The 12643-nt window shown below is 39.1% G+C and overlaps 1 protein-coding gene across 1 annotated transcript in view; it reads right to left on the bottom strand.

Moving 5' to 3' along the window:
* The window catches only part of LOC108363782 (uncharacterized), a 25298-nt gene that overhangs the window by 11991 nt on the left and 664 nt on the right, over positions 1–12643 (bottom strand). The window contains exon 2 of the mRNA XM_017617256.1: positions 11396–11808. Within this exon, the coding sequence (XP_017472745.1) occupies positions 11396–11808 (413 nt within the window). The remainder of the gene's footprint in view (positions 1–11395; positions 11809–12643) is intronic.

The following is a 12643-nucleotide window of genomic DNA, read 5'->3' on the forward strand; positions in this document are numbered from 1 at the left end:
AAACAGAATGCGTTTGAAATATACGTTAACATATCATCAGGAACGTTCTAAAGAATAAGTAAACAAAAAAGTTTATTCCAAACGTTCCGAATGAATAAAGAAATGCAGCCAGAATGTAAAAAAGGAAATAAGCATTTTCCAAAGCAAGCTCTTTTAACGAACAAAATTTTTTTTTTTTGAGTAATCATATTTCAAGTAACTCGATTAATCATCGTTTTGAGTAATCAAAATCTTGATTACTCGAGTAATTGATTAACCGAATAATTGACTAACCAATTTGCTCGAGTAATCGAATAATCGCACAGCCCTAATATAAACATGTCATAACGTTATCTCCTAAAAACAAAAAATCGGGCTGCTGAAAATATAGATTTCGAGAATTTTCTCAAAAACTGGTCAGTCGATTTTATTTTTAGTTTCCACAAATCTAGCCCGGAACCTTAGCTTTCAGCTGGTATATAGCTTATATCTGGGAAAACTCTTGTTGTGGAGATATTACGATTCAAATTGAAAAAATGTCGCTCCAAAAAGGGTCAAATGGTTAAAAATTAACATACTCGTCTAATTTGGTTACTTTAAGATAAAAGTTTCCATTCCCCGATTGCCACTCAAATCGAAATTCTCTGCAAATCGGGGAATTTCCCGCGAGTTGACAAGTTGAAGGATGCAGCTGTGCTAATCACTTCGTACATGTCTTGGAAACCACAATTTATGTGTATTTTAGAGTTTTTTCAGTCATATGCCGAAATTGTAACATCTTTCCCCGTTTTAATTGTAGTTATGTACACAACAGTATTTAACTATGCTACATGGGTTTATCACCCGCACTTAACCTACCTGGGAAGACGCGTACAATATTACCTACAGTTGTACATAAATATGTATGTATGAATACATTCTATTTATTTATTTATTTATTAAATGAAAAATAATAATACAATTGTTATTTCACAAAAAAAGGAGCTCTAGCTGCCAGGGCTTACGGCTCAATGAAAACATTTAAGTCACCCAATGCGCCGCTACTACTTACATACATATGTATAAATTGCCACACGGTCAAAAGTTTGGGTTTAATTTTTAAACCGCGCTGGAACTACTACCTTTTTTAATTTTTTATAGTCTACTTTTTAAACCAGTCAATAGTTTTAAGCAATTTTTAATATGTTCTGGTTTAATTTTTAGTCGAAAAAGTTCGTGGTTTAAAAATCAAACCAAAATTTTTTAATTCTAGTATCTAGGTTTCATATATAGAAAATTTGGTTTAAAATCTAAACCGAAATAGAAAATGTTTGCACGCAGCGAAATGTGGTGTTGATCCAAACTCAACATATGAAAGCACGTTTACATGCGTGGCTGTAGCTTAGTGTGCAAAGATGCTTGATAAAATTGGTTGCTACCAAGGCTGTCCGTTTTCAATCCCCATTAGATAGAGCATGAAATTTAAGATCTCTTTTTTATTCTTAATTATGAAAATGTTTGGGTTTAAAATTTAAACCGAACTGTTTAAATTCTAAGCCCAACATAGGTGCTTTTTTTTATATTCTTGGAAGGTTGTATTTGAAGCCGAATTTAGTTTGGTCATATATGTAGTCCAAAAAGTTTAAAATTAAAACCGAAATTTTTAACCGTGCACTGAGCAAAATTACTTGAGAAAAAAGCATTAGTTTAATAGCACGAGTGCAACATCGTACACGTGATGGAATTAAAACTTCTTAAAAAAAAGCACATGTGTAGCGCCCAAACCCGGTAGAAATCTTAACAAAAATAAACTACGAGACAATCAGAAGAATACAGTTGTTTATTGTATCCAAAGTTAGTACCAAGTTGATAAGTTTTTATCATTTCTCATAATTTTCTTTTATTTTTAATTTTTTCGAATACAGAGGATATGATCATTCTTTTTTGCTTTATTCCGTATTCGAAAAATTAAATGTTTCAATGGACACATCGATTTGAATACATAATTTAGATTTAGAGAATATTTTTTGCAATTTATTTGAGAAAAATAAAACATTTAGATTATTGTTTGTGTTCTCGTCGATTTTAAATTTGCTACCCCAAAATAATTGATATCAAATAAAACACCTCTTTGAGGTAAAATTTTCGAGTGACGAAAGCTGAACTAGAAACACAAAATTTATGATATCAATTTCGTGACGAAAATTATACGCATTTTTTAACTGCTTTTGAAACGTACGGAACATTTTTTTTTATTTATTCGGAACGTTGCAAAATTGCGTCTACTGCTAGAAACACAAAATAAAAACAGAACTTTTGCAACGATTCGTATAAATAAAAAAAGATTTTCCGTACGTTTCAAAGGCAGTTAAAAATGCGTATAGTTTTCGTCACGAAATTGATATCATAAATTTTGTGTTTCTAGTTCAGCTTTCGTCACTAGAAAATTTTACCTCAAAGAGGTGTTTTATTTGATACGTATATAAACGAGATTTGAAAGTTTTTATCCAGAAGTCCAATCGACATGTTTGAGGTATCATTAGGAAAGGCCTTGCAGATTGTGTCCAGAAAACGTATTTAAGTTTCATAAACGATTATCCGAATTCTTAAAGATTAGGCTAAAGTGTTGCGAAACAAAAAACGTTTTTTTGCCTTTGCCGGTTTAAGGGGGTATGAGGGTGCACCCAACATAATTAGTGTTATTCTATAGGTCAATACCTTTCCAACAATACCTTATATATTGAGTTCCGGCTACTAGTTGGAAAGATATAGAGCTAAACTGGTTTTGGTTCGTGTCTCCAGTATGAGATGCTTTGCGATGTGTGTAGCGTCTGTACGTACCTTCATTTAATTTTCTTCAAACTTTCAGGAATTAAAGCACAAAAAAAACTAGGAAGGTTTTGTTTCAGGATGTTTCGATTTGTATGCCTTTGTGGGCGTGACTGGTGCCTGAAATTCGGAAACAGGCAGTTTTTTACACTACCACTGAGGCAGCACTACTCATTCCATACCATTGATGTGAATATCAGTAGAAGGGTCTTTAAACAAGATATCTAATGTTGTCTTTTGCGCTTATGAAATATAAATATGTCATAACGTTATTGCCTAAAAACTAAAAATCGGGACGCTGAAACTATAGATTTGAAAAAATGTCGCTTAAAATAGGGAAACATTCAGACCTGTTCTGCATTTCGACTCGACTTGAAAAGTAAAACGACACACATCCCGACTAATTTTTGTGGTGGTGTTCTCAATTCCGATTGAGTTCGAATAAGTTCGAAATCGTTTTCGAATCGTTTTCATTTCGATTCGGTAATAAGTTGCAACAGCTGTTGTCAGTTATTTATTTGTGTAAAAATTAATTCAAATCTGTATAAAACTGAAAAAATGCCAGTGCCAATGATTTTTGGGTGTGTCCAGACCAGAAGACTTGCTATTGCATGCCCAAAACGAAAAAATGCAGCTAAGGATTCATGTGGACATGTTCCAAAAGTTGGACTCCAAGAAAGTTTACCCTTCAATGTAATTTTCTTTATCTAACTCGATCTGTAGATAACTTTTAGGTTTATAGGATCTTATCGCATAAATAAAGATGTTTTCAAAATGCTGTTAGACAAAAACAAACAAAAAATTGGTTAACGGAGAGGCATCGTTTTATTTCACCGAAACGCAACTCCGGTTTTTAGTAACAGGTTCCTATCAGTTAGGAGTAGCTAAAGACCAAGATATAACATTGGCAGAAGCACTTTTTCTAAGGCATTGCATTTTGCTATACAGGCGCCGGAGAGCTGCAGAGGAGAGCGAAAACGATCATCAGGCGATTGTAGATGGAGAGAAAATGAGGGATGAAGTTCCCCGCAGTTTACAAATATACATTTTTGCATTTTTTAAACACATAAATAGTCACTCGCACAGAAATGTTCGTAATTTAGTTTTTTTACAATATTCAAAATATTTTCCATCATCGTTTATTTTTATTTTAAATAGCTCATTCTATAAAAAAGCCATATAAATCAATCTGCAAACTTTGTACAAAATTCACAAAAATTAATGAAACTTTTATCAAAACTTCAAACTTTGTATTTAGCAGTTTTTAGAAAATTTTCGAGTATGCAGTTTCGTAGCCCATTCAATTTTAGTATAACGAAGTGCAAGTTTCAAGTACAAAAAGATTAACGTTGATTTTTTAGATTGTTTTTTTGCGAAGCTTTAGCGCATTTTCTTCCATATAAAACGCTTGTGAACTTTGTGCTCATGCAAGCGCCTTGGCATATGCAACGTCTTTGTGCCCATTAGCACAATATGGAAATTTTCGATGAAAACTGCGCATGCGCTGAAGCGGAATCAAGAACAGGTCGGTTTCATTACGATCGTTTTCGCTTTATTTGTCTAGGTAGATTTTAAAGAGCAATTTTCAGATACAGATTTATCAAAGTATTTGAATACAGATTAGAGCAATAGCGACTTATAAATTCTCTCAATATCATAAAAATTCAAAAGAAAATATTTTGCGGACAAACTGCATATATATTTGGGTTTCCTTAGCCAATTACTTTTCATTCCGACTAGCCAAAGTGCAAACTTTTCAAATCGAAAAAATTTGGTCGGAATCGAAATCAAGAACACCAATGCATTTCGATTCCGAAACATTTGAACGGAATCGAAATGCAGAACAGGGCTGATTGTTAAACGTTAACATATTCTCTAATCGGTAAGAGTGCCTCAAGGCAAGGATCACAAAAATCACATTTTGTATATGAAGGCGTAATTTTTGATTACGCAAGTGAGTTCAACGCTCTTGATCATATTTCCGATGACATTTCTTTCGTAAATTAGAATGGAATCCGACGGGCCGTTTGTCCTCAGTAATCCGTTTTTTGCGAACAGGTGGAGGAGAAGGTTGCGTTTTCGTATTAAGAAATTTCTGATTTTCAGCATCGAAAATTTTTATTTTGGAGAAGTCCTTTTAACTCAAGAATTTAATTCCCGTAAAGTTTTAGTCATAAGCTACATGATTTTATAACTACGGTGTTGAAAATGGTTGGGTTTTATATTCTATAGCGTAAAACCTAAGTGCGCCTCAAGGCACTCTTGTCATTCGGCGCGAATTTTTTACGCGTCGCATTTTTCTATTGCGTTTTAATTATGATGCTTTTTCCCGGTAATGCAAATACTTTTTATAAATTTTTCACCTGTTTTTCATAAAGTGTGTAAATAACAATATATGAAAATCGTCTCATGACGTCGCGTGTGAAATTGTCGAAGTTATCAGGCGAAGAAATCCTTGAATTTATGGATTCTGCGGAGACTAGTAGTGAAGAAGGTTCAAGCAACGAAAATGTCTATTTATCCAAACTACGAGCCAAACCCATTCGCAAAATAATGCCATTGAAAAGGTTTGAAGCGATAAAAAGATTCCTGTTGTTCCGAGATGAAGATGGATGCAATGACCGCCTTCTTTATCATTTCATTGATATCAGAATTCCGAGAACAGATCGCTGCAGGTCTTGTGAGCTACACTCAGACGCGTTTGGTTTGTCGCCCATCTTCAACAAGTCAACCATCTACTCAACAAGGGGGTATTCTGGAAGTCTTGCGCGATGCACGAATTGCCCGAAATGCAAAAATACTATTCCAAGTTTCGAAGAGTACGAGAGCACCCCATTGCGAAGTGATAGCATTCCTGGGTAGCAAGCAGCGAAATTATGTATCAAATACAATAACAAGAGACAGCAAAAAAAAATTAAGTGAGCGAGATGAGAGCAATGAGAGAAATATGTAACAAATCCAACAAAAAAACAACTAGCACAGGGTCGCATTTATCTTGCTATGCTATTTTGCAAAATGTATACATGGGGTTCGACGTTGCATATTTTGCAGCAATAGGAAATGTTGTTTCCCATGTATTTTGTTGTTGTGTGTCAAATTATGCAATCCATGCAATCCGTGCTACGTGCAATGGCTTTGCAAGATTTGGGGAATACCCCTAATATATTTGCAATTTACATTTAACTGACCTGCGGCAAAAAATTTGCTTTTTGAAATATCACACAAAAAAGTAATACATTTTTCTAGATTCCATTGTTCTGTTAAACTTTTTGGTTTAACCGGTGAGAGTGCCTGGAGGCACTGTTCCTTTTATCTCACCTGGAAGTCAAACGAAGCGACAAAATGGTATATAGATGACGACATTGAGTTTATCAGGCCGAATATATGCCAGAAAAAATTCCCAACCATTTCGGATCACTATTTCAAAGTTGCTGGTTTTAGCGTTAAGTTATAAACGTAACATTCCCGATTTCCCGGAAAAAAACTGTCCATTCACCGATGGCACCTAATAGGAAATTCCCTGCAAATCGGTGGAATTTCCCGCGAGTTGACTTCCCTGCACGCGATACATAATTATATAAATAAAACTGGTTACACACGACGAACATCTGCGCGCACATGTGCGACAACATGCTCGCTGTCGTTTGCTACAGACGGTGAGCGGCTCATATGTAATTTTGTACTCAAGACTCGGATGATGCAATTGAAATACTTATGACTTTGGTTTTTTTATGTATGTGCTACTTAAATTTATTTATATTTTAATTGTATGCATGTACATACATATACATATAGTAATTTAGCCTCATTTATCAAAAATCCAATTAACGCACATGGCTTGGATGCATATATCCGCGATGTGCACACTGCAAGCATCAACACAAAATGAGATTGTTGTTTTTGTTTCCAATGCGATGCTCGCAAACCACGCTACAAACGACGAGCATGATCCCTGAAAATCAAAATTTTTTGATTTTTGGCGAGCATGCTCGGGAACCGCTTTACAATCGACGAACATGCACCGCAAGCCGAGCATGTGCCCGGATATGCTCGTCGTGTAAGACATCCTTTCATTTTTGCTGGTTTCTTTTTCTTCTTGTACATACATAAGTATACATGTATGTACGCGTACGCCATGGTGGAATAATAACAAGGTGTTGTCAGTAGCGAGGTGTTTGTTGTGATTTTGACAAGATCGGCATGCTTATTTTCAGTGCTGCCGATCTTAATTTTTATACTACTATTCGTTGGGAAATAGTATCTAAAATACTCCATTTTAGTAATTCGTTTTACCGCGATTTTTAAAGAACTTGGTGTTTTCAGAACAATATTAATATTTAAAATTGCTGGATTTGTATAGTTTTTGTCCTCAAAAAGTAGAAAAATAAAAGATATCGTGGTTATCAATGGAAAAAAAATGTACCCAGAAATCGTATGGAAAGGCGCTTTTTTATATTAAATAACTTTTGCTGCATTGCCATTATATTGAGCCAAATGAACTACTGATACACTAGAATAGAGTGGCTGCATGGTTAAATTAGGAATTCGCTTATATTATCGATATTTATGTGTTTTAATCTATTTAGAAAATCATGTGCAGTCTTATAGGAAATTGCCTTATTTTACGGCTTTTACTTTTTTAAAGTTACAATATATGTCCAAGCTGTGTGGAGCTGCCGATACAAACATATATTAAGGCTTATAAGCCTGTAATTATACATTTTGCTACATTTAATTTGAATAGTATGCACCAACGGATTAAAGGTAGTAAATAATTAGTACCTTTTCTAGTACTTTAAAATGCGTGACCGGAATAGACCTGCCGAAAAAGTGAGGTTAAGTTACTGACAACACCTTGTTATTATTACACCATGCGCGTACGCATTCTGTGTGAATTAGGGATGTCAGTGGCAAAAATACATCGACGTTTTTCTTTGATTCGATGCAACGAAATGTATATCGATATTTTTCGAAGCATCGAAGGGCATACATCGATGCATCGATTTGCATAGGATTTTTCAGATAATGTTTCACAACAAAATATGTTATTAGCTAAATTGTAGAAAATTTGAAATAAATTACTGCAACTGAGCTAATTTTGTTTCTAGCGGAACTTCTTGCAGCCATTTAAATTTTTTGGCCAAACTCACTTATTTTTTTTGAACAATTGAAAAAATGGAATGACGGTTCAATGTACCGTACATGTCAGTTTTCAAAAAACATCGATACATCGATCCATCGACTATTTATGGATAGAGTGGAAAATTTTCGATGCATCGAAGCAAAACATCGCTGTTTTCGATGCATCGATGTTTTTCCGACATTCCTAGTGTGAATGCAATGAAATCGTGGGCGGGTATTTGATGTACACAGTATTGTTACGATTATCCTCGAAATTGTACAACAACAATTTACAATACTTGCTAATACAGCAAAAACACTTTACAATACTTGTAAAAGCAATAACAACGCTTTACTGAACTTGTTAACACAATTAAACTTATAGCTTGCTTATTCGCAACTCACTTTCACTGCTCACTTTACTTGTAGCTTGCTGACTTGTAACTAACTCACTTCGCTGTGGCGGCGCCCTTATATACCTGCGCTCGTACTTATGGCAACTCTAGACCGTTCTGAAGTTTATCGCTCATTCTCCTTCTCTCGCTGTTCGCAGTGTTCATCCAACTTTACGTNTTCGCTTTGTGTTGCCGCAGTATTCGTCACACTGCCCTCCACCTAAGTCTGATCGTCCCGAAACTGTTCCAAACGCTGCAAGCCTTTCCAAGTGGACCACATTCATCTTGTTTCTTGGTCTCCCAACGGTCTGGATTCGATACACTACGTCATTCAGCCGTTTGACGACCTTCCCAGTTGCATTGTAGTTTTGGGGACAAACCTTTCTTCCGTTGTGGATTGTACAGCAACACTAAGTCTCCCTCTTGGAAACCCTCGGAGTTCATTGCCTTATCATACCTGGCCTTCATCTTGTCACTCATAATTTGAGTTCGCTGTCTCACAAGAGCATGTATTTCTCTTAACTCCTCTTCCAGGATGTTGGACGTCTCTTTCCCGATTCTCCTTGCCNTGCGCTGTCTCACAAGAGCATGTATCTCTCTCAGCTCCTCTTCCAGGATGTTTGACGTCTCTTTTCCAATCCTTCTAGCATCACCAGTCACCCCAAACTTCAGATCACTAGGCAAACGGAGCTCACTGCCGAATATTACCCTTGCAGGAGTTTTACCCGTTGTTTCATGCACTGCTGACCGGTATCCCATCAGGAACAAGGGTATGCGGACATCCCAATCTTTTTGATTCTTGTCCACGACCTTCCGCAAATGCTCTTCCAGGGTTCGGTTGAACCGTTCCACCATGCCATATGATTGCGGATGAAGAGGCGTCGTTCGAGTTTTCCGGATACCCAGTATCTGGCACATCTCTTGGAACACTGCCGACTCAAAATTTCTTCCCTGGTCAGAGTGCAGCTCTATAGGTACACCGTATCTCGCAACCCAATTGTAGGTGAATACCTCCGCTACTGTTTTAGCTTCCTGGTTTGGAATCGGGTATACCTCCGGCCATTTGCTAAAGTAGTTCATAAGCACAAGGAAGTATTTGTTTCCCTGTGCGCTCATAGGAAATGGATCGGCTACAACCATGGCAATCCGCTCGAAAGGTGCACCTGAGTTATATTGCTTCATCTGGCCATGACTTCTGGATTTCGGCCCCTTAGCTGCAATACACTCCGCGCAGTTAGCAATCCACTCTGCGACCGATTGCCGACAACCAACCCAATAGAACCTCTGCTTAACCTTTTCCAGGGTCTTTGTGATTCCCAGGTGCCCTCCACTAGGACCATTGTGGAATTCCTTGAGTACATCCGGAATTCTTACCCTTGGAACTACTATCAGGTTGCGGGAGCACTGGCCATCTTCGCTTTCCCATACCCTATGCAAACAGCCAGATATTAATTTTAAGCTGTTCCATTGTGCCCAGTACGCCTTTGCGATGGGGCTTTCCGCTGCCATTTGCTCCTTAGTTGGCCTCCTGTCCACCTCCAGTCCATGCATCAAAAGCTCCAGATCTGGATCTTCCTGCTGACACTTTCGTAGCTGTTCTTCCTTCCACTCTTCCGCTGGTGTTATTGTCGTTAGACGGACGTCTATAATGTCCTCCTTTCCCTCAGCTTTTGAGTAGTTTTTACATTCCAGTCTACACGGCCGGCGGGACATGGCTTCAGCATTACCGTGGACAGTTCCCTTGCGCTGCTCAAAAGCGAAGTCATAACTTTGCAGTCTCTCAATCCACCGAGCTAGCTGTCCTTCTGGATTCTTAAACTGTAGTAGCCACTTCAGCGCTGCATGGTCCGTTCGAAGTCGGAAACGTTGCCCATAGAGGTACTTGTGGAAATGTTTGATGCACTCCACCAACGCTAGTAGTTCTCTCCGAGTTACGTAGTAGTTCCATTCTGGTTGTTCAATCGACCGGTTATAGTAGGCAACCACCTTCTCCTGCCCATCAATTACCTGCGACAGTACGCCTCCTATGGCATAACCACTACCATCCGTATCCAAAATAAACGTTGCACCTGGAACGGGATACGCTAGCATAGGTGCAGTACATAGTCGTTCCTTCAGAGTCTGGAAAGCCTCCTCCTGCTCCTTGTTCCACTCGAAGGCTCTATTTTACCTAGTGAGCTCGTTGAGGCTATTAGCAGTGCTGGCGAAATTCGGAGCAAATCGGCGATAGTAGGTGCATAGCCCAAGAAAACTTCGTAGTTCGTGCAGGTTCCTAGGTCTTGGCCAATCCTTTACTGCTTCTATATTTTCCTTCGCAGTACAGACGCCCTCCGTTGTCTCCTTGTGCCCTAAGTAGTTCACCTCCTTCCTGAACAGTGAGCACTTTTTAGGAATTAGCTTCAGACCAGCGCCAGCTATTCTCTGGAAAACTTCTTCCAAATTGTTCAGGTGTTCCTCAAAGCTTTTACCCATTAAGATAATCTCATCTAGATACACCAAACATGTTTTCCAATGCAGTCCTTTGAGCACATGGTCCATAAGTCGTTCAAAAGTGGCAGGAGCGTTGCATAATCCAAAGGGCATCACCGTGAATTGCCACAGACCGTCTCCAACGCTGAAATCTGTCTTCTCCTTATCCTCGTCACTTACCTCCACTTGCCAATAACCGCTCTTAAGGTCGAGTGTTGAGAACCACTTTGTTCCAGTCAACGAGTCCAGAGTGCCCTGGGAAGAGGATAGCTGTCCTTTTTCGTCACATCGTTTAGTTTTCGGTAGTCTACGCAGAACCGCATTTGACCATCCTTCTTCTTCACAAGTACTACCGGCGAACTCCATGGACTCGCTGATGGTTCAATCACACCACTCTCGCTCATTTCATTTATTATTTGGCTAACAGTTTCACGTTTGGCAAGTGGAACACTCCGAGGAGCTTGACGGATTGGCCTTGCATCGCCAGTATCAATGCGATGTTTCACGACGTTAGTCCTGCCTGGTTTGTCGCCATCCTTGTCGAATATGTTGGAGTATCTTCGAAGAAGTTCGTTAGCCTTGTGCTGGTATTTTTCTTCCAACCCTTACGTCCATGCATTAATGTCTTCCGCAATGTCATTCTCGGCAATGGAATCGCTTTCAGGTAATTTTTCGCACTTGAAGATTGCCTCTACCTCTTGACATTGCCCCAGTACAGTTCCTCTTCGAAGTTTGACTGGTGATTTGAACTCATTGAGCACTCGAACTGGGATGCGTCCATCCTTTTGCGTCTTAGCCAGGGTTTTACCAATAAGTACGTCCGGTGTAGAATTTTGTGTTGCTTCAACAACCCACAATTTGTTTGTCCCACAATCTCCATCAATCTTTGCCCACACAACTGCTTCTGACTTCGGTGGAATCTGCTCACTTTCTTCTAGGATCACTTGCTTGCTGCTCGGACCATCATACCCAAACCTAAGGGGCACTTCCATGTTGTTATACGTCATAATCCTGTTCTTCATGCTGATCTGCATACCTTGATCAAGCAAGAAGTTTAATCCAATGATGACTTCATCCATAATCGCCGCGACTATGAACTTGTGTAACACCGTCACATTCCCTATAGCGACTTTGCATGTTACCTCTCCTACAACTTGGGTGTCCTCACCAGTTGCTGTCCTCAATCTTGCTCCAGGTAATGGCCTTACCTCTTTAGTGACCAAATCAGATCGAATGATGGAATGTGATGCGCCCGTATCCACAGTTAGTACTCGCTCATGTCCGTCCACATATCCACCAACAGTAACGTTGCTCGCTTTTCTGCCAATTCGCGAGACGGAGATTATGGGTCATTCAATTGCGGGAGCCAGCGTGCGCCCCTTGCTGCTGGCTCGTTTTAGTTTAACGACTGATTGGAGTTGGATTCGTCTCCTTCAGCCCTGCGTTTGCGTCCTGCTGAATTGTTGAGCGCACTGGAAATTGCGCGGCAATCGCGGGCGAAGTGGCCTGGCTTTCCACATTTAAAACATTTGCCAGCGCCATGCTTTTTCTCGCCCAGCAGTTGGATAATCTTCTTCAGCATTTCATTTGTCTCGTCCGGTGTTTTCACTTCCACGCGATATACTTTGTAGGCTGGTCTACTTAGGACCGCCGCCGCTTCACGCGTCTGAGCATACGAGACAGTTTCGGCAAATGTTGGCTTTGGATTCGCGTACGTCTCTCGCTTGGTATGCACGTCCCGCATTCTATTGATTAACCTGTGGATTTTTACTCTTTCGAGGTGCTCACCAGATGCATCTCCAATTGCCAAATGAGCCAACCTTTCAACCTCGGAGGCGAATTCCTGTAGAGTCTCGTTGGATTTCTGGCAG

The sequence above is a fragment of the Rhagoletis zephyria genome, unplaced genomic scaffold, assembly GCF_001687245.7.
Source record: "Rhagoletis zephyria isolate East Lansing unplaced genomic scaffold, Rhagoletis_zephyria_1.1 Rzeph_scaffold_01375, whole genome shotgun sequence".
Lineage (NCBI taxonomy): Eukaryota > Metazoa > Arthropoda > Insecta > Diptera > Tephritidae > Rhagoletis > Rhagoletis zephyria.